The sequence below is a fragment of the Anas platyrhynchos genome, chromosome 25, assembly GCF_047663525.1.
Source record: "Anas platyrhynchos isolate ZD024472 breed Pekin duck chromosome 25, IASCAAS_PekinDuck_T2T, whole genome shotgun sequence".
Classification (NCBI taxonomy): domain Eukaryota; kingdom Metazoa; phylum Chordata; class Aves; order Anseriformes; family Anatidae; genus Anas; species Anas platyrhynchos.
In genome coordinates this window covers 6993361-7015676 of record NC_092611.1, presented here as the reverse complement: position 1 = coordinate 7015676, position 22316 = coordinate 6993361, and the positions used below count along the sequence as shown (strand labels likewise).

Here is a 22316-nt window from a genome sequence, read left to right as displayed (position 1 = left end):
CAGAGCTTTCCCGAGAGAGCAGCAGGGGCGACACAGCTACCTGGCTGCAAGTTGGAGCTCGAGACCTTTGTGAGAGGGATTACAGCACCTGGGGGCAGGTGGCAGCACGGCTCGGACGGAGAAAGCTCTGTACGTGCCCCCTGCAGCCCCCTCAGCACCTTCTGTGAGACCTTTCTTGATACAAGCCCTAGTGGACAGCAGGGAGCAAAGACCCTATTTCAGGGCAAACCACCCCAAAAAGCAGCTGCTGGAGCCTGGGACAAGCAAGGACTTGACATTGCCCCGTCCCCACAGGCAGGAGAGGCCCCTCAAATCAGCTGCTCTGCACAAGGCATTACTGGGATCGCTGGCACTTAAAGATTTCTTATCTCCGGAGAAAATTACCAGCAGTTAAAGCAACGCAAGTGTGGCTCGCTCCCTTAATCCTTCAGCTGCTCCGCTCAGACACGGCCCCGTTAATGATGCCTGGGCTCGCGAGCTCCTTGTGGCACAGGATGACAAAAAGCCCCTCGCACTAATGATCTTAATGAAGTCTGCTGCTCGCTGCCCCGCGGGTCCGAATGGCAGCGAGAGACAACACGGCGAGACCTCTCCATAAACTTCAGGAGTCCCTAATTCTTTTACTTAAAAATTAAGGTAAAGCCAGCCTTGAACGTGGATGTCTTAAACCAGGCAGGTCTCCAGTGCAGCGAAGCCAGCTCCCCTCTGGGCTACAATTAGCAAGCACCGTCCTGAGGAGCACATCCATCACCTCCCCTCCTCTGTGGCCTGCTCCCATTTCTCATCAGGTCTACACTTGGAAATCCTTGTCGGCACTGTCGGGAAGGGGCTGTGCCAGTAGGACATGTAATTAAGTGGGTACTGGGTACACAGTGCCTCCGCCAGCCCAGAAAGGAGGGAATTCATGGCTGGAGAGAGGGGTGGATAAGGGAATAGAGCAAACAAATGAAGGAAAACCCTCAGAGGGCGCTGCACAAAGCTGCCAAGTGGCTGGCACTCCTGAAGGACGCTGCAAGACGGAGGCAAGAGGGTAAAAGTCAGCAGGGGACACGCAGAGAGCCTGCTACAGAAACCTGTCCATCCCTGGGGCACACACGCAGCCCCCCCCCAGAGCCCCCCTGTCCCCCAGAGGAGACAAATGACACCTGGCATCACCCAGGCAGGACGGATGGATGGTGTCTGGCAGGCTCCGAGCTCGCTGCCCCCTTGCAGGATCCGTCTCTGAACCTCTGCTAAAGAGGAGCAAGCCCCGCCGAGACCGCTCAGCCGCTTCCCCGTCAAAAAGGCTTGATGCGGTGGGGACTGCGGAGGGTCCCGGAGCCATCAGCTGGTAGCTCATCTGCAGCTCATCAACGCTGCAATTAGGCACCCCCGTCACTTCCACTGCTCCCGAGCTGGATGCCAGCAGTCAGCTAGACGCCAGGACATCGCAGCCAGAGCTGGGGACGATCTGCCCCTCGTGGGGCTCCAGCTCCCCCCCTGCCTCTCCTCTCGCTTGCCCCAGGGCCAGGCAAGTCCCAGCCCCTCTTCATTCCCTCTCGTTGAGCTGCCAAACCTCAGCTCGGCATTCAGCGCAAATCGCTGCCCAGCAGCCTGAGCGATGCGTTTTGTATGGGGAAAGAAAGGGAGAAAATAAAAAGATGACATTTACCGACTCAGTCCTTGTCAGATCTATGGATCACCGACACATTAATGAGCCTGTGCTTTATCGGGCATTCTGTGAGCAGAGAGCAGCTTTCATATGGCTGGGGAAAAATTTCCACTAGTTAAGCTAAATCAGGAAAAAACACGTTCGGTGCATTACATAAATGTATTAAGAATTGGATGTCAAAAAGCCCTGTCTCTCCTTGCCCAAAAGCAACAGCAAATTTTAAAATCTAAGTGTCTCTAATTTGTTTGCTGGCTGAGACCTGGATCAGCTTCAAGATTCGGTGAATTCTCTATCAAAGCTGATGAGCTGGAAGTCCCTGTGGCTTCGATAGATGGAAGGAGAGAGGGTGGGAGAGAGAAAGAGAGAGAAATGGGCAGAGAGCGTGAGCTTGATTAAAAATAAGAAGGGAATAGGAGCATTTCAAACGAGGGCCCGGACAAATCAGCTAATGCAACCCTTGGGAACAAGATTGCCCCCAGGATGTGAATGCCTGTTCCTTACCCTGTCCCCTCGCGATGGGTTTAATTAAATGATTTCTAATGATTTATTTAGTTATTTTCATTCCGGGAAGCCTGCTTGGCGAGCAGAAGATAACCACCTATGGCGCAGTGGAGAGGCTGCAGCCTCCAGGGCTTTGGCTTCCCTCTGCAGCCATGGAGGAGACCACAGCAGGGTCTGGGGCCACCATCCCAGCTGGGTACGTGGGTGACAGCCCCTAAAACCTGCGAGCAGGTCCCACGTGGCCCTGCTGCTAGGCGAGATCCTCCGTGGGGCTGCCTGAGAAGGGGAGAGCAGGTGGCAGAAAGGCTGCTGTGGGCAGACGGAGCGGGTTTTAGGCAGAAAAACTGCTGGGAGAGGGCTCGCGGCCACCAAACACAGCGGGATGGGAACCAGGACCACCCTTCAACCCCAAAGCAAGCCTGCAAGCTAGGGAAAGGGTCAGCAGGGATAGCACAGAGTGAGCCAGCACCCTCTGAAGTACAGGCAGAAACCTGGCACCTTCAGCTGCCCAGGGAGGGGAGATCCAAGCAGGGATGCTTATTCTGTGATGTTTCTGTCACCCGAGTGAGGAGCTGAGCTACACGGGCAGGGCTGCCAGGGGTAATGCAGCTCTCAGAGCCCTCGTGGAGCTCCCTGAGCAGCGCTGCTCCAGGAGGACCTGCACACTTCACACCAGCTCCCTGCCACGTGGAAAATGCAGCAGTCGTAGCCAGGCTTACAGCATTTGCTTCCCTTGCTTCAGCTGAACGTAGGCTCCTGTTAACGCAGCCGGGCTTGGAGCTGTCACTTTTACTCAGAGCGTGATGGGCTTGGGTAATGATTCAAAGGGCATCGGTGCTCCAAGAGATCCTGCTGTGGGGAGGATGCCATCCTGAGCCCGGCTCACCCGGAGCCAGCTAAAGGCAGCATCAAAGCCGAGCTGTCACTTGACAGGTAAGGGCTGGCAGGCAACGTCCTGCCGAGGCTAAAGCTCACTGCTGCCAGACCAAAAGATTTCCTAAAGCCAGAACGCTCTGCTGGTGTGGGACAGGACAGTAAGACACAACAGCTTTTGTTCTCTGCCAGCATCTAGGGGATACAGCAATCTCCAAGAAAAGGGCAGCTGTAGTGCTGTCAGCATGGAAATAAGACAGACAAAAAGTCTCCTTTAAGGGCTTCATTTTTTTTTTTTTCCCCTTTTTCCTGAAGGAGGTTTGGATTTACTAGTGAAAGCCTAATTCCTTGGACTTGTGTCACATAATCTCAACAGTTTGATGCCAGTGGCACCAAGCTCCGGCCCCCACAGCATCCTTAATTTTGACTGAAGACATCACTTGAAAAGCGAGAGGGTAATGGATAGAATAAGGACCAATGCAGTGAGGAACCGACAAGCACTGAGCCAAAAAGCAAACGAGAGCCTGAGTACAAAAGCATCTCATGTGCGACCTTGTCGCTTGCTGAACACCTCCTCTTGCCAGGGGTTGGGTCTGTCCCCCCCTCACCCACAATATCCTGAGCCAAAATCCTGCAAGGATGCACCCAGCGCGTCCCCAGCAGCCCAAACCACCTCCCTCACCTGTCGGAAGCCACCGCGCGTGTGCTGCAGGATTTTCAGGGCGTAGTTGGACCTCTGGCCTTTGCTGTTGAATTCGATGTGGCCGGTGAGACCTTCCAATTCTACCTGTCCAAGAGAGAGTGAGTTACAGCGCCCGTCGAGGTGGGCACGCGCTCTGAGGGTGAGATTGATAAACTCAGCCTGATCCTAGGGAGCACAATTCTGGGTTCAAAGGGACCCAAAGCCTTCCACAGGCAGCTCACCTCTGGCCACCGAGCTCTAAGCAGTTGCACTGCACAACCTCACATCAGCCCGAGTTCACTCAAAACAGAACTCGCACCGCTTAGAAACATTCCCACTTAAAAAAAAAAATAAAAATCATTGAACTTCAGCTTTTCTGCAGCAAAACCTGAAAAACGGAGTTTTCATGTACTTCCAAGGCTAGCACCAAACCAGCCCTCAGATCTCCTCTCTTTTCACTGCTAGTGCTGGCTTCAAACAGACGGATGCTGCGTGCCCGAGACCTGTGCCAGCTCCCACGTGCCCACCCCTCGCTGCCGGCGAGCTCCAGCCCCGCTCACCATGCGCAGGTAATTCATCAGGCTGGTGCCGTGCTGCCAGATTTGGGCAGAGCCGCAGGACAGGGGCTTGACGCCGATCTCCTGGCTCCGGTTCAGCTCCTGCACGGCGCTCACCACGGCGTAGACGGCGTCGAACAGCAGGGCGGAGGAGAGCTGCGGGGGAAAGGAAGAGAAAGAAACTCACTTTTTCTAAGCAAGCTTTGTTTTTTTGGTCCTCTGGGGACACCCGTTCGATCTGCTGCCCCAGGGGAACCCTGCACCCACAGGAGGAAACACAACTGGGCTGCATGAACCATCATTAGGGGCCAGAGGATCATTCCTCCAGCACTGCTGTGAGTGCCAGATCCATGAGAAATGAGGATTTCATAGAGCTGTTTCCCAAACAACATCATCTTGGCTTTCTGGTGCAACAGAGACCGTCTTGTCCCGTGCCACCGCCTCCAGCATCCTGCTGTCACCTGCACTGCAGTGGCACTGCAATGTCCAGCATCACAGAGCTCGCTCCCTCGCCTTCCCACCTCTGCTCGGTTTGCCTTTAATCAGATTTCCTCGGCCATCCAGCCGCACAGACCGTGCCTTTTGCCCACGCCGTCGTTCTGAGGGGTTTGATCTAGTCAATAATTGGCCGTTTGCTCCCTTGTGTTCACTGGCGTGGCTAAGATCTCACTTCTAATTATTGTCACCTCCTGACTCGGCTGGAATTAAGCTGTTGCAGCTCATTACTGCCAAGGCTATGATTTCCTCATGGTTCTTTCCCAAAGCATCCTTTACAGTTGCAGCTGTGGCCGTGGGCTGGGCCAGCTCCAGCCGGGGGCTCCTGTCCCCTGCCCTGCCCTCTTGGTGACTTCGGGCAGCTCAGCTGCAGCCTCGTGCCCCTTTCCTCCTCCGAAGTTTGCTCAGCTTTGTTCACTTCTGCCAGCTGCCTTGTGGGGACAATCTCACCCAGTTCAATCCTCCCCAGGAACCCCGGGTTTCAACCACATCGCTAATTTGGACAGAGAGAGCCTGACTTAACCCTGCTTGACCTCACGCAGACCAGTGGTGGAACCTCATCGACTGCAATGTCCCGGGCTTAGGCAGGTAACGAGCAGTGCAAAGCCTTAAAACATACAAGCAGGCAGGAGTAAAAAGGCATGATTCCAGCCTAATGCCAGCAAAACCCCGACCTGTAGCTCTAACAGCACCCGTAATCCCTCCTTTTTCCAACTCCTGTCCCCTGGGACTGACTCACGTTTGCTCCATCTCTCCTCCTGCACGTAGCTGATGCTCCTGCCTTACTCAAATAGTATCCGAGCACCTTCCCCATGAGCCCCGAGCAGTCTTGGGTCTGATTTTCCAGCTTGTCCCATCCTTGGCCCCCGATCAATGAAGCTCTTTAGCAAACATTTAATTTTGACTGTGGACCGGATCCCATTCTGGTTACACCATACACAATTAGCAATTGCTTTCCTGGATCAGGAACCACGTTCAACGCAGTTGGCCAGTCAAAAATGTTGTGACAGCAAATGCAACCACCCCTATGACATCAAAATTTCACCATCTCATACCAAATCAGGACATCGGCCCTGTGTTTGTAATTGCCTCCTGTTGGGTTTTGATTTCCATTTTTTCCCGAGCAGTTAATGATCTCTTATTAGCTGCTGAGTGAGAGACTTGTAAATCTTGGTGAAGCATTTGACATTATTGACTGGAATATTTTATCCTCAGCCTCGAACAATTTGCTGGGATTTCAGGTGGTTCCCGTGTGCTTTTCAAGCAGTTTAGGGAGCGGGGAGGGGGTTGTGATGCAGAAAATTGAGCCATCTCCATAGGGAACAAGAGGCCCTCCTGTGCCCTCAATGGACCTCTTTTATTATTATTGTTGTTGCTGGTAAATCCCTGTGCCAAATCTTCTCTGTTCTTCTGTCTCTGGCTTTTTTGGGGGTAGGTGGGTGCCTTCTTGTGGGGTTACCTGGGGGAGGACACCAGCTCCCTGCTTCCAGCTGCCTCCTACATGCCAGGAAATCCCAACTTTCTTCGCGTCGCCCATAAAACCTCTCACTTCTTTCACGCTCTCATTGCCGCCAGCTTTGTCACTGTCACCACGAGCCAATTTGCCTGCTAACAAATCGATTCTCCTCCTCGCATCGGCTGATCCCTGCCGATCCCCGTTGGATTTGCATGGTGTCTCTGCAAGGTCACGGCTCTGCCACGGGCTGCAAGTGGGGGACTTGCTGTGTGCAGCACCCCTGTGCCCCCATCTCCTCCTCCCCAGCACCCTACAGCTCCTCGCACACCTTCCTCCCAACCCCAGATCCCCTCCAGGCGCTAACCATGGGTAAAACATGGCTAAGTGAAAGACATCCCTTTATTTTCTAGGTACAGAAATCCCCCACATAAAGGCCGTGTTTAAAGGCAAGCTGCTCTCCAGGGAAATGTGAGCGGCTTTGGCTAGTCCAGGTTTTGCCAGGCTTTTTTTCCTCTTTTCCTACTAAAACATTGTCATCTGTATCTTTGCCCCAAACATAACACAGAGAATTAAAGCCATTAAAATCCTGTGAAATAGACTTTACAATCTGGATTTTATTCAATGACATAAACACTTAATTACAAACATCTGTTTTAGCCTAAATTCTAATTACCTAATCTAGCCATCTGTAATTTGAATGATTTTCTCTGATTTCCTTTCTTTGCGATGTGATTAATGAGAATGGCATTAGAGCAAGCAGCTCCCTCCTCCTTCCTCAGATGCTTTCTCAGCTCCCTCAAGAAAGCCCTTGGATCCTGGAGCTCGCAGGAAACCTCCCTCCTGTCACTTCCAGCTGTTGAGCTTCCTTTTCTCTTTTTAGGAAGAGAAAAAGGGGACGTCCAGGACATGAGACCTGCCAGACTTCCACCAGCACACTGAAGGAGAAGGGGATTTACCTGGCAGGTGCAGGAGGGGAAACACATCCCACCTGGGAATATTTCACCTGTCCCCCGCTCTGAATATTCACAGCCTCAGATATTTTTCTCATCACCTGGGGCATGGCATGCGCCAAGAGCAGCCACACAACTGAGCTTGGGAAGCCTTCAGGCAGGTCCTGGGATGCTCCTGGGCTGGAGCAGCTGAGGATTGGGGTGGTGCAGCCTGGCTGAGCCCCCTCTCCAGATGCATGGACCACGAGGAAGCCTGTTGTATGCTGAACGTGCTTTAGGAATGAATGAAAGGAGCATCCAGCTGGCTTAGCACTGCACTGATGGGTGATTGAGGTTCAGGCTCACAAACCAAACAGCTCCATTCAGCTCTGAACTAATTCACTCTTCCAAAAAAAAAAAAAAAAAAAAAAAAAGAAAAAAAAAAAAGAGAGAAGTGCTGCAATGAGGCATACACCTGCATCCTTCCACCTCCAGATTTTGCCGGTCGTTTAGGACAACGCAGGGTAAGAAGGAGCAATGAGCTCTCTTATTTCCCCATCACACCTGCAGCACTCCTCTGCCTATTGTCTTACCCTTGTGCTATTAGAAGGAAATCTATTTTTAATGCCTCGGAACAGTCCTGCAACCACCAGAAAAAAGGGAAAGCTTTCTGGAAGCCACCCTACAGAGATGTAGCAGGGCAGGCAGCAGCTGCCTCAGCGCAGGAGGCTCCCAGGCACGTACTTAGCATGGCCTGAGCACCATGTCAAGCCAATAGGACATGGACACAAAGGGCAGAAAGCTCCTTATTTTCCCTGCTTAAGATCACTTTGTAGTGATAATAAGATTTTCAGCAGCACACTGCTGCTGCAGCTTGTCGAGGAGACTCGGAGTTCATTAAAAAAGCTGCACAAGGTTCCACTGATGGCATTTTCTGCCTCCCTCCCCCCAGCTCCAGCCGCAGCCCCCTGCATCCTAATCTGGCAAGGCTGCTGTGCAAACCCTCTGAGCTTCCAGGAGTCCCTGGGGAAGATTTTAGGGCTGGTCTGCACCCATCAGGGAGATGCCAGAGCGCACAGCACCGCACAGCCTCGTGGCAGCTGCCTAAGCCCAAGCTTTTTCCACGCTACGTGCATCCAGACTGCCTCTTCCTCTTGCACAAGCCACTTTCCAAAGGTAAATACACAGGGACTAATTTCCCTTGGGAAACGCTTCACCATCCCCTGCACTCACACCCAAATACAAATCAAATTTGGATTAGGTTTAATTTAAAACTGCACAGCCGTTCAAGTACAACCAAGCCCTCTAAAGCTCTCCATCCACATGGCTCCCGAAGGTCTCTCACCCCAAAGGGGGAGGTTTTCCTTGGTCTTTCCCTCCTTTGCCCCACGGTCCCGATGGATGAGAGCAGCTTCTGACTCACCGAGGCGATGGAAGGGTTTTACTTACTGCCGGGCCAGTGAAAGGAGCGTGGTCGCAGTTCTCCTGCCAGGACTGGTTGAGGCTCTGCACAAACTCTTGGAAGAAAGCGTGAGACTGGTTGAAAATGGAAAACCCCAGGATGTTGACTCGGTCGTCCAGCAGGCTGTCCAGGCGCTGGAGGGAAAACTCCTAAAGCAGCCCAAAACAGAAAGCAGGGTCAGGAAAGAAAACAGGCACCAAAAAGTTCAAAACCAGACAACATAACTGAAGGGAAGATGGTGCCATGCAGCCAAAAGCACAGGAACCCACCACCTCCAAGCTGGGCCTGAAATCCTCCCACCAGCCTGTAAGGAAATCCTGGGTGCTGACCACGATGGGGCTCAGCAGGCTGGTAATGAAGATGTCAACCAAGTCCAGCACTCTATTTTTTCCCCAAAACAGACCCTAAATCCTCCAAAGCAGGTTCTGGAAAGCTCATTTCTGAGCTGTGATTTCTGCCAGCCACACCTGAGCTGTGCTAGCAGGCTTGGCAGAAAGGACTTCCCTGCTTCAGCGCAGGCAGGGAGGCACCGGGTATGTTTCAGGCAGAGCAGGCAACCTGCTAGGAACGCTGCAAACAAAGAGCCAGAGGCCTTTTTCTCTCTTGACAGAGGGCAATGGGGAAGGCAGAGCCACCTTGCATCCCTAGGGGATCTCAGGGATGCCCCAGCTCTGCTCTCATCTCCGGGACAAGTGCTCCCATACAGCTGGGAGCCCCAGATGGCGCGAGCACACGGGCACGGGCTGTCCATCCAAACCCCAACCAGGAGGAATCCCCAGGCCAGCAAGACCACCAGAGTGTGAAGGGCCACGTCTGGAAAGAAATGAATGCCATTTGCTCTTCCTAATATCCTCTGAGAGCGCCTGACCCAGACCCCATCCTGGGCTGCAGACATCAGGCGCGCAGCGACGGCACTGCACCACCGCCGTGCCAAGGCAGAAACACCAAGCTCAAGCTAATAAACCAAGACAGGCTGCATGGAAAACACCATCCTGTGGTGCTGCTCCAGGTGCCCTGAGGAGATGCCACCTGCCAGAAAACCCTACGTCCCCGGGGAGGGAGCAAACTGGCCAAGGACGGTGTTAAAATGAAGCAAAGCAAAAAGGGAGAGCTCGATGCCAATGGAAGCGGTTGTACAGCAGGACCGGCTTCCTGGAGGAGCGTCCAGCCCTCCCCGTCCTATTAGCAGGAAATAATGGTGCCTTCCTCACTAATTTCTCTTTTGCTAATTGCTAAAATGGAGCGAGAAGGTGGGAGTAATAGTTTCAGAAACTGCTGGGTGCCCAATCTCTTCCATCACTAATATGAATGTCTTTTGGCTCCGTGGACTAGGAGATCTCAGCGAGTCAAGTCATTTTTTATCTGTCCTGCGTATGTGTGCGCGCAGGAACAATGCCTGTAAATCTCCAAAAAACAGAGTTACAAGACTGCTCCAGCCTGGCAAACTCCCCCGAGAACGCGATCAGACCCAGGATTAAGTGCGTTTTGGACACAACCGCATTAACGTTAGGTAACATGAAATTGCCTGTGAACTATTGATTCATTTGAATGATATTATCCTCCTGCCTTGCTGACAGGTTATCCATTTACCCACAGCATCCTGTCAAGCGGCGCAGCGAGGGCAGATGGCTAATGAGGACCGGGGCCCGAGGAGCTCCTGGATGCAAAGGGAGCAGCAGGAGATGCGCCGAGCCCCTGCAAAACAACAGCTCCCCCAGCAGAGCTGCGAGGCAAACAGTGCACAGGGCAAGCGGCCTCCCGAGTGCCCTACATGCAGAAGGAAACCGAGATGCTGTGCACCGAAAAGCCCCGGATCTGTTTGGTGAAAATCCTCACATCAGCGTTTTCCCAGCTTGTGCTGGAGGTGGATGCTCGTTGCAAGCTTCTGGCTTTTCCTGCAGCCTCTCTTCTCTGTATCTGTCTACTTCCAGGCAAAACTCCAGCTGCAGAAAGCCCCATTTCTGCTGCAGTCCTGCTCAGACAGCACACGGGCACCACGGGAGGTGAGCCCCATCCCTGCACTGCCAGGTATTTGCATGCAAGCAGTAGCACATCCACCTTTTCAGACTGAGGTAGAGAAATACAGTTTGTATTTTTGAAACAAAGCTCAGACAGGCAAATGGCTCCATAGAGGGCGCGCAGGGATTTGGTGTCAGATCCCAGAATTGCTCATTGAGGTCAACTCAACAAGACACATTGAAGATGGCTTTTACCTAAGCCAGCAAGAATCTTCAACAGCAGAGCTGACACAAAATAACTCCTCTCCTCTCCTCCTCTCTCTTCTCCTCTATTCTGCTCCCAATGATTTTTCTCCTCCTTACCCCATAACAACCACCACACCTGACCAGCACATCTTGGACCAGCTCCCTTATGCCACCCCTGCAACCCGAGGCACAAAGACCATAAAAAACTGCCTCCAAGTCTAATTTCAGATATACAAATCCTGGCTGCCTGAGTTCTCCCCCCTCTCCAGGTCGGTTTTTTAGCACACCCACCAAAAGTCAATATCCTGTTTCCTGAGATGGCAGAAAAAGCAGGCCCTGAAGGTCCGCAGCCAGAATTAATGAACTTTTCGAGAAGAAAAGTCCCCAGGCTTTGCTCAGATCACAGCAAAGTCTGCAGCAGCGCCAGGCAATTACAGTGCAGATTTTCTGACTTCTGCTACAGGGCTGCAACCGCTAAATATGTGCCGTTAAATAACAACACTTAGCGATTCTATGGCACTCCATATTTTCAAAGCACTAGGCGCACATTAGCTAATTGAATACAAAGGGGTTCCCTGGGAGACGGCACTGGAGGAGTTATTAGAGGATGAAGTCACTCTTGGGTTGGCGTGCTCCATGCGGCACTCGACCTGCCTTCTCACTTCACAGCAGCAGACAAAACCCTGGGAGCGACCCGAGCGTTTAGATCACTGGGAGAACCTGCCTAATAAAAGCCACCCGGCCAAGCTCGCTAATTCATGATTTTAAAGCCACGAGCTCGGGTTTTGTGGCGTCACCGGCGGTGAGTTACGGCTGGGAGATTTACACGCAGTCATCTCCAATCTGTGAGGAGCACAAAACCACAGGGTGCAGGCACATCGCTCCGTGCCCACTTCATAGCAGCAACACTCCAGGGACAGCTGCCAGGTGGTTTTGTACCCATTGCACAGAGGAGGAAACTGAGGTGCTGAGAAAAAAAAAAAAAACAACAAGCAGTGAAAAACCTGACAGCAGGACTCAGCCTCCAGGAGACAGGGATCAGCAACCTGCCCTTTGGTGCAAAGCATCAAAGCCATCGCTTAAATTCAAGCAGTTTCATGAAGCATCCTCCCAGATCTGCTCCTCAGTGACCCACTCGTGGACCAAAGCAGACCCCGTGAACATTGCCCAGGTCCTCCCTGGCTGCTGTTTTCACCCATATGGTCAGACTTCCACCTCACCTCACCCCAAAGCCCTGCAATAACCAGGATTTGCTCACCGCACTGACACCAAGATGCCTTCACCCCTCCCTCTGCTCACACCCACACACGTGTTATCCTCCTCTCTTAATTACCGCAAGGATTTCGCTGGAGCTTTGGCTCTGCTGGTGAGCAGCCCCAGAGACCCTCTGATGCTGTCCCAGCCCGTGGTCACCCACAGAGCCTCCTGGTGCAGCTCTCAGCTGCCTGCACTGAGCTCAGCCCCATCCCAGCCAAGGATCCGTCCCCCCCTGACAGATGCTGATTTACACCAGCAGCTCCAGAACACGCTGTCCTGTTCCTCCTCTATTTTTATGTGGGATAGGAAGGAGTACGCTGGGCCAAGGCTTCCATTTCTCTATTATTAAGACCTCACGCTGGCAAACCTTCCATCACAAGGGTGTTTGGTGCTTCAGAAAGCTGTCACCCTCCAACCTCTGATTACAGTTCCCAGCCTGGCACTCTGCATCCTGCTATCCTCGGGGCTGAGCATGCTAATCACTCCTAAGCTCCTCCAAAAAGACACTTACTTATTTACTGAAGTGGGCGATATTATGTTAAGCGTTTTATGGTTTTCTTGAAAGGCTCCGTTTATTTATAAACTATCGACAGAGTCAGTAAGTTTATAATGGACCACGCATTGAAATCAATTTCTCTGGAAGGAAAAAAAAAAAAGCCTCATCATGGGAACGAATCGTGGCCTTTTGAGGGGATACGTGGATGTGGATGACCTACCCAACTCACCGTGTTATTTGGCTGTTCACGTAGTTAAAGGGGAACCGGGATCTTGGTGAACTTGGTGATGATTCAGGGGAGCTGTCCCTACAGAATCTGGTTGCTCTTCCAAAGTTGAAGCATCACAAAAGCATCGGAGCCATGTGCTGGTAAGGACAGGCCTTTTATCTCCTCATGCAAGGAGAGCTGTTGGATTTTGGAGGCTGCTCTTCAAACAGAGCACTTTAGGAAAACACGCTGCCTGCATCGTTAGTGCAAGAGAGCGACTTCGACTTCCCCGCAGGGAGACTGGGGCTGAGGAGTGACAAAGGCTCAAAGAAGAAGGGGTCAAGTGAGAGTTTGGGGCCTGAAAGGGACGGCATGTGGAAACGGGGTAGGGGGGCTGAGACAAATAGGATGAGAAAGCACGAGGAGGGAGGAAAAAAAAAGTAGGTTTGCTCTCACAGCGGAGGGCCTGGGCTGGATCTGAGAGAATGATTTACTCAACAACTGGAAATCAAACATGCGCTGGGCTTCCTAAAGGACTCTGAACAATGCACAAAGAAGATGCAAGACAGGTAAAAGGTAGCACAGGCAGGCAGCAAGACGCAGAGAGGCACAAATTGCTGCTTTGCCGAACTCCTCCTCTTCTCCTGCTAGCTAAAATAAGGAGAAATGGCTTTGGCATCCTTGCACCAACCCGATCTGTTTGCCCTCCTACCACGTGTCACCGACAACACAATAAATTCAGGGAATTTATCCACCATAAATTCAGGGAACCCACCATAAATTCTGGGAACGGCCGAGGCTCCTCGAAAAGCTTTGCATCAGCTACAGGGAGCTGGGCAGGTAGGCTGGCCTTTGGGGTGAAATTTGTCAAAACCTAACAAGAAAGTCTGTGCCCTTCACTTGCACCAGAGCCTAGGAGAGACTGAGGGATGCCTACAGACCTCGTGCAGTGGGGCTGAGCACCACAGCCCGTGATGGAGCCGAAATCTGTGACATTTCCTGGGCCATTTGGATGCTGCTTGGCTTGCCGGTCCCAACGGGGCATCCAGAGCGACAACTGAGCTTTGGAAAACTCGTCCTATATGAGGAGCAAGCTCTTTATAAACCACTAACAAAGAAGGAACAATAGGAAACAAATAAACAAAGCCAAGCTGATTTATCTGGGCTCTGGAAATCGAATACGGCAGCTGTTTTATCAGCAACAACACCTCCGCACAATATTGTCGGGGAACAAACCTGCAGCCACTCAATAGACCGCCTGACTCAAAGCACGAGTAAAACTCCTTTACACCTCCCTCCTTACAGTAATAATTTTAATTGTTTCAATTATTTCCATCTAATCTCCTTGATAAATGTTTTGAAATTTAAGCCCAGCCCGGGGTCCATATGTTATATTGAAAAAAAATAAAATAAAAAAGGAAAAAAAAAAAGACAAAAACAACAACAAGCCACAGAGAATTAACAAGCTACAAGAATTAATTGTACCGCAGGATTTTGGAGGCATCCAACACCCCTTCTGCTCTGCACTGCTGATCTCCAGGATTTCTAGCACCAGGAGAAACTTTTTCTTTTTTTCCTTTTGTCCCAATTCGAAGCAGCCTGCCACGCTTTACCTATGCACTGGCCTTATTAGCAGCATTATCATAAATCAAATTGTCAGCTGGGCTTTGAGCTGTACCCCTCCCCTCTCAGACATTGCCTAGTGCTGTTCTTCAGCTTAGGTCCCACTGTGACATCCTACAAGGGGGACGAGGACAAAAGGGGGCTCGGTCGCACCCTGGCTTGAGAGCACCCTTACGCAGATGATGGACACGGGGAAGGAGCAGGCAGCAGCCCTGCTCTGATCTGCGGGTTTCATTTGGGCTCCAGGAAAATTTGTGGAGCTTCTGCTGCTGACAGAAAGGGTCCCCAGAGCTGGCTGAAGGCGGCTGATAATGAATTCGCACGCAGTAAATTAGCCCGTGGATATTTTTACATCAGGCTGCTCGCCTCGGCTCCAATGGAAACACACTGGGGGCTGAGGGCTTCCTCCTGGTTTGCTCCCGCAGCCTCGTGCCAAAGGCTGGCAGCTGCTCTCACATATTGCTCTGCCTCCCCTCCGAGCACCGATGGCACCCCAGGACCCCAGGGACCCCCGGTCCTGTCCCCACAGGCTGGTGGCAGAGGGCCCGTGGCCGCTCGCCTCCACGCAGCACTCCGCAGAGAACTGGCTGCCGGCCGGGATATGCTCGTTAAATAAAATTAATGCCAGCAGACAGGAACAGAACCCCCCTCTAATGCTGCAGGGCAGGTGTTTAATTCCGTATTTTCGCCCCTTTTCCATCCTTTTTTTGGCCCGTTTTTCCATCTTCAGGTAGCTTAATGCTGCACAGACCGTCTGTTCCCCTCCTGATGGGCTCTCTCCCCATTTAAAGCCCTCGTCTTGCTTGCTCCCCCTCGCAGCAGCTCGCTCTGATTTTATCTTTTCTATTAGGCAGTGATTGTAAAACCTCAGAGGGTTCATTAGGGGCTTGATAATCCCTCCAGATTTATTAGTCTAAATTGCTCGCTCCCATCTCTCGTCCCCATTTAAGTATTACTAATTTCCTTTACCACCTCGCCCATCTGCCCAGGTTTTGCCCGATGTCACCTTTCTTCTTCGGTAGGCCCTGCCAAAATTTCAGTCAGCTCTGCTCTGGGCTGGTCTTTTGGATAAAGTGGTGAAATAAAACAGGGGAAACAACAATATCCTGTGGGAACAAATGGCAACAAAACTCGTTTCTGACTCACCTGCCTCGTATCCTCGTTACACTGGATGAATGGGTTTCAGAGACAAACATCACCCCTCGACCCCAAGAAAATGCTTAATCACACCCATGCTTAAAACTAGTGTGGTGATGAGCTTAATTAAGCAGTGAGGAGCTTAATTTCTGTAGTTACTTTCGTTGTCCAAGCACCATCCATGAATACAGACTGCATTGTGCTGGTGATGTGCAAGTGGAGATCTCTGATTATGTCTACTACAGTAGCACTGACAAACCCAAATTATGGATTAAGGCCCCACTGTGGCTGAGACTAACCAAAATTTAGCATCTTTTCCAGCAATGCTGTATGTGTCCAGGCTGCAGTGTGAGATGGGCAGGGGTTACATGGGCTGGAGACTCTGCTCCTTACCAGCTCCACTGGGTGGCACAGGGGTGAGAAACCGCAGAGGAGAAGCTGCTGCCTTAAAATAAATGATCTTCAGGTCCCGGGGCTTAGCTGTGCCCCAGGTCCATCCCTCCCTGGCCAGTGCTGAGCGTTTACATGAGGATAAGTCAGAGCAGCAGAGCTTTTCCTTGTGGGGCTGGTATTGAGCAAGGTCAGGAACTAAGGACTGAGCAGGACCAAAATGCTGTTAGCCCAGGTAGGAAACGTGGATTTTCCCTTCTTTTGTATTTTTGCCTTTTCTGACACCTTTCCCCATCCCACCCCAACTGCTGCCTTGGCTTTCACCCCCTTCCTTCCCCTCCTTTCCCCTCCCCTTCCCTCGAGCTCCCCTTCCCACACGTTTGGCTCCATCCGCTCCCGTCTGTCTCCCACCCAAACACAAAGCGTGATTCAGCTCTCGGCTTTCCTGGCACAAGCACACCCTGGCATAAATATTAATAGAAATTAGAGACTATGAGTATCACCGGGGGCTGGAAGGCACCGCCACTTCATCATCCAGCCCGTCCCGCGTGCTCCGGTTTCCAGCAGCCCCCACCTGCAGCCCCGGGCAGGTCCCGCTCTCCCTGTGGGCAGCGCTCCCCCCACCACTTGGCAGCCCGTTGGAGAGCCTCCTGCAGCACCAGAAGTTTCTCTGATGGTTATTTTGGGTTTCCCCCTGCTGCCTCCTAAGCCCGGCGCTCAGGGATTTGGCCACACAATCCCCCCAATTAGCGTTATTAGCAGCTATAAAGCCGAGTCACCAGGGGCTGTGCTGAAGTCATGCCCACCCTGCCTCTCCACATTTACAGCACCATCCCTCCTCCATCCTGCTCTTCTCCCAGAGCAGGGAGCAGGATCCTGCGCTCACACCTCCAGCGTGCCCCTTCCAAACCACCCAGGAGCCACCCATCCCCTGGTGGACCCCCAATCTCATCGCATCTCTCCAAACCCCTTTTTGCACCCACAAACCCCGCTGCACAGCACGGAGCAGTGCTCTCACCCCCCCCACGCCTTCCTTTAGCTAATGGGGTTTGTGTGGGGACCCCCCCCAGCTCCTGCCCCCGCCGCCCTGCACGTAGGCAGCTCTTCCCCGTGCTCCCCGGGGTCGGGGAGATCAGCTCCCATTAACATGGCTCGACACGCACATCCAAGAAAAGCTGTGAAAAACGTCTTACCAGATTAGTGAAGATGTACGTGTAGTAGGCAGACGCCATTCCCAGCTCGGCTGCCTGCGAAGGAGAGGAAAAGAGATTAGACCTGAGCCTGGCAATCTTCCATCTCAGCTCCAGCACGGACACGGGGCCACGTTTCCTTTCCCATCCTTATCCCTGCTGCTTCCCTGTGTCGGGACGGCTGGGACACGGCAGCACAATGGGGAATTAAGTCCAGCAGCACCAAACCTACCTTGAGGTCTCCTCTCTGCGCCCGCACGGGGTGTCTGGCATGAAGAAAGCACCCGTTTGTAGCTCCAGACCCTGTGGTTTTGGGTCCACACCACACAAACACCCTGCTAGGAGGAAACCCCTGGGAGCAAAAGCTTCTGTCCCCCTCCCAGCAACCCATGCCAGCCCCCTGAATGGGATCCTGAAGCCTCCAGAGCCCCTGGATGATGTTCCTTGGTTTTGCTGTGTTTTGAGGAAAGAGAGGTTAGGTGAGGTTTGCTTAATTGGTACTACTTCTCTCCTCTTCAACTATCGACTTAACGAGGGAAATTTTTTAATGTAATTTTCAAACATAACGAGGGCACGCAGCAGCTGAAAGGGCTCAGTGCTCATCTCCTTTTGCTACAAGCACCAGGATGCTGTGAGCAAGACTGGAAAAGCTCCCGTGGAACGACAGAGAAAGGACAGCCATCCCAGCAGTGCCTTCCCCACATACATCTGCCAGATTCGATCCTCAGTCCCGAAAATTAATTAACATGAATGAAACCCAGCAACTCCAACCGCTCTCCAGAATTTAACAAGGGTTGTGATGGCCTCAGGAGCAGAAAAGAAGAGGGTGAGAGCGCATGGGGATGCAGGGAGGACGTGGATTTGTCTGTGGGATGATCTCTTCTGGAGACCACAGACCAGATCATTGAAGTTATTCTCCAAAATCCAACGTTCTCATTAGACCAGGAGTTGGTTGTTGAAACAGATGCTCAGGATTAATCTGCAAATCCTCCCGACAGCCTGTGTCTCGCTGCCAAGCACAGCTGGTCTCAAATCAGCTGCCGGACCTTGACGAGGAGGTTTGCCCATCGCCCCAGACCACCCGGAGGCGATGGAGGCAGGGAGGGACCGATGGTGGCTTTGGTTGTGCCCAGCCCGTCAGTCGCACACCAGCACCCTGTGTCCTTCAAACAGGTGCCAAAAAGGCCACAGCAAAAAATCATTTGACCCGAAGAGCACCGCGACCCCACGGCTTTTCAAAAACTGCCTCGTCTCCAGCCTCCTGCACAATAAAGCATGGCACCCATGTCCCTCCCTTCTCCCTTGCTGGGGACAGCGATAATGTCAGTGCTCTGTGACCTACTTTGAAGTCAGCCTGTTTGATTTCAAGGGCAGAAAATCAAAGGCAGCCACGGAGCGGCTCCGCAGCAGCGCTCCCAGCCGCTCGCCGTGCCCGCGGCCAGGTGGGCGGCCGGGCCAGGCTGGTAATCGAGGAAGCAACCATGTGTCTCCAGACCATATGTGGAGGGTGAGATGAGAAATTGCCATTTCCCTCATCGTCCAAAGGCAGGCCGGCTGTGCCGAGGCAGCTCCGACACACGGTGCTTTCAAAACGCTGGCACGTTTCTCCTGCTTTCGGTCACCTTTGGGCAGGGCGCAGCTCCTCACCCCTGCTCCGGCTGCAGCTCCGTGAAAAAAAACACTCCCCAGCCTCCCCAGGTGCGAGAACGCCACACCACAAGCTCATTATTTACAGCCTCTCACTCCTCCAGTCCTCTGGCTGGGAAGATTACACCGGGTTTTACTGAACTGCTGAAAAATCGCGGCAGTCTCTGACGTCTCCATCAGTGGTGGCAGGAGGATGCTCGGGAGGAGAAGGGAGGCTGCAGGTGCCCAAACGCTGCCGTGTGCCTGTGGGAAGTCACTATGGCTCCTGACATGGGGACCAGGGCTAAAAAAATCCAAAATTAAAAAAAAAAAAAAAAAGAAGGGAGGTGCCCCCAGGATACCCCAAAGTGAGTATTTAGAAATGCAAAATTGCAAGAAGCTGAATAAAAATCTTCTGTTAGGGTGGGAATAATGAAACCACGCTAATTTTTTCAGCTGGCTGTCATCAGGGATAAATCTGAGATGGTGCTGAAGCGCCCTGATTACATGAAGAGGACACCGTGGGTAATGCCTGCAACAGCAGCCAAAGGGAAGGGGGACACCGTTGCTTGTATTCGGCCTTGATTCAAAAAAAAGTACTTCTTGTTCCTTCCAGGATGTGGGGAACTACACACAACTTCGGGCTCCATCTGGAGCCACTGCTCAATTTTGAAGTAGGCTATCAAAACAAATGCTAAAAATTGCAGCAAGAGACCATTTAAAAATAAACACGATTAAAATAAAATCTTGGTTAATAAGACAATCAGAGAGGAAGCAAAAAGTTAGAAATGTGTTTGGAGGAAAAAAAAAAAAAGGAAACGGATTGGACTGACTGACTAATTTCACAGCGCTCAGCAGCCCTCCGGGGCTGTTTGATGGCACCAGGAGCCACGGGCAGGCACCGCTTCTAGAGAGCAAACACACCAGCTCCGAGCAATTAAACCTTTGCTTCTACAGTCCTGAAAAGCACGAGGAAATTATTTCCCCCAGAAACTCCATCAGGGACGATTCCTCTCTCGGCAGAGAGCATTTCCAGCATCACCGATGGATTTTTTAGATGTTATTATCAGTAACACCTGCACGTGCACGCTCGTGCATTGCACGCGGGCTCTGGCTGGTTGGAAGCAGCAGCACTGATGCCGTGGTGCTTGGTCGGCACCTACCTTCTGCAGGATGGTGTGGGACATGGAGGCGTTGGCGTGCACGATGATGGTGGCTGTTTTGTCGTCCCTGATCTCTTTCAGCAGAGGGGTAGGGTCCCGGCTGTCGTCCAGCATTCGGACCGAGAGCGTGTCCTTGGAGATGAGGAACTGGCGAAGCAACTTCTCGAGGTTTAAAAGGCCTGCAAGTAAAAAGGGAGAGGAGAAAATAAAGAAATAGACATATATATGTCTAAATAAATGGTTTGGGCTTGGTTCCAAAAGCAGCTCTACCCTGCCCCACAGTCACTCCTGAAGGGAAGCGGCCCCACGGCTGCACATGACAAAGGAGAGGTGGCTGCAGCCCAGGCTCCTTTTGTGGGGCAGCAAGGACCGGGGAAGGATGGATGGAGCCCCTCCACGTGAGTATCTGCAGCAGGGAGGCCTGCAACCCCCCCGGCTTTATCCCAGCCTCTGCCTTCTCGCCTCCGGCACGGCCGGCTGAAGTTTCTCCCTGCAGAGAGGTCACTGCAAGGGCTCCTTCCAGCATGGCTGCTTTGATGTCTAACAAGACGTCAAAGCTCCTGCTGCAGCTTTTCGTAGCGGAGGAAGAATATTTGATAGAATCTGTCTCTTCCAGCCAGCTGCTGGTTTTCCTCGGGAAATAACCTCCTCTGTCAACTTTGATTGACCGGAGGCCACAGGATTTAATCATTAGCAAGGCACAGACAGCTAGCGTGGCTCAAAAGGAAGGAGAAAAGCTCAGCTGAAGGAAATGCAAGGAGCAGAACCATGAGCAGGCGCCAGGACCAGCCAACGGAGGGGCCAGGCTTGGGTCAGAGCCTTGCTCCTCACCTTCCCCATCCTCAGCAGGAGCCCAGGGGACACGGAGCCACCTGACCCAACGTGGTTAGCAGCAGAGCACTGCTTTCACGGGCTCCCAGCACCTCCCCAAGGTAACAAAGCAGCGTGCTAACACCTCAGCGAGGGTCTCAGCAGCAGCCAAGGCTCCTCTCGATCACATCTCTTCTTGATCCTCACAAACTCACAAAACAGGGGGGGAAGACTGGAGGGGAAAGATCGAGCCACCTCTAAGCTCTCTGCTGCTCCTCCAGGGTGCCTCTGCTGCTTGTGGGGTTCCTACTGGTGCAATCCTTGACCCCGATGGTCAGTTCCTAAATCCTGGCTGTTATTCCCTCCCCTTGGTGGTCACAGTTTGCAGAGTAGCTCTTACGATGGCATCCACCCTGGTGCTGCTCTGCAGTTGACTTTTCAGGCCAGGGATTTTGTAGATTCACACAAAGCCTCCCAGGTCAGGACAATCCACAAGCTACCTACCGATTCCACATCCCTTACGCAGGCCTAACTCCATCGACTTTGAGGGTCATTTTCTGCTTCTGCCAGCAGAAACAATCAGTCCTCAGAGGAAGGATGCGACTTCTTCCAGTGCCAGTACAAGCACGACGGGATAGGACCCAAGAGTCCCATCACACAGCCTTGTACTTTAACCAAAACAGCGACGACTTTCCCTCCAGGGAGCTAAATAATAACATCCTTCAAAACAAGATCCTCTCACTGATGAGCAGACAGCTCATATAGTCCCTTATTTGCCTCCGGGGAACCTTCCCAAAGCCCTGAGTGCCTCGAGTCAGTTGTCTAAGGACTGTGCCTAGGAGCACTGCTTGTCCTAGGGGAAAACAAGGGCTTGTGCTCCTACACAAAGCTGGATTCTGGGCTGCACAGCTCATCCTGCATTTACCCAGGAACACCAGAAGAAAATAAACGGGGCTGATTCAATTAAAAGGGTGATAACCTAATGCCAGCATCTGGCTCCTGAGGTTCTGATCCAGTTAAATGAAGAGCCACACTACCACCAGGCTGCATTCAAGTGGAGACACCTGTGAGGCTTTTTTTTTATTATTATTTTTTTTAATTTTTATTTTTCCAGGTAGCTGGGGAAAAGGGCTATGAGCTGGTGTGTGTGTGCTCTGTGCCTGGCAGCAGCAAGGGCAGGACTGAGAGCACGCTGCACGGCAGGTCGGGACACCCAATTATTTTTTCTTCCCTCTTTTTTCCTTCCTTTTTTCTTTTCTTCCCTTTTTTTTTTTTCTGAAGGTTAGGGTTACACAATGAAAAATTCCAGCGCTAAATGTAACGCAGAAGACTATTTGAATTATTTTAATTGTGGGATTTGGGTCAGGTCCTCGGCTGGGGTAAAACCTGAGCAAGCCTACCAAAAAGCAATTTAATGATTACACATGCTGAGGATGTCATCTCCTCAGTGCATAAAGCAAAAAGAAAAGGCAAACACTGTCTTACTCCTTCTGTCCTTGTGCAGGAGTCTGCAACAACAGTGTGCCACTAGCCCAGCTGGCGGTGTGAAGTCTGCCTGCCCCAATTTAGGAAGGATGCTGCCTCTCCTCGATACTCAGCCCCACCA

General features: G+C 52.1%; 1 protein-coding gene across 4 annotated transcripts in view; it reads right to left on the bottom strand.

Annotated features, from left to right (window-relative positions):
• GRIK4 (glutamate ionotropic receptor kainate type subunit 4) overlaps positions 1–22316 on the bottom strand; it is a 160656-nt gene that overhangs the window by 24639 nt on the left and 113701 nt on the right. For all 4 annotated transcript variants that reach the window (XR_011804958.1, XM_038167658.2, XM_072027785.1 and 1 more), the window contains 5 exons: positions 19901–20079; positions 17115–17168; positions 8594–8755; positions 4268–4420; positions 3708–3812 (listed from right to left, as the gene is read on the bottom strand). Coding sequence is in view for 3 of the 4 variants with exons in the window: in XM_038167658.2 (XP_038023586.1) it covers positions 3708–3812; positions 4268–4420; positions 8594–8755; positions 17115–17168; positions 19901–20079 (653 nt within the window). In the remaining variant the exon portion in view is untranslated. The remainder of the gene's footprint in view (positions 1–3707; positions 3813–4267; positions 4421–8593; positions 8756–17114; positions 17169–19900; positions 20080–22316) is intronic.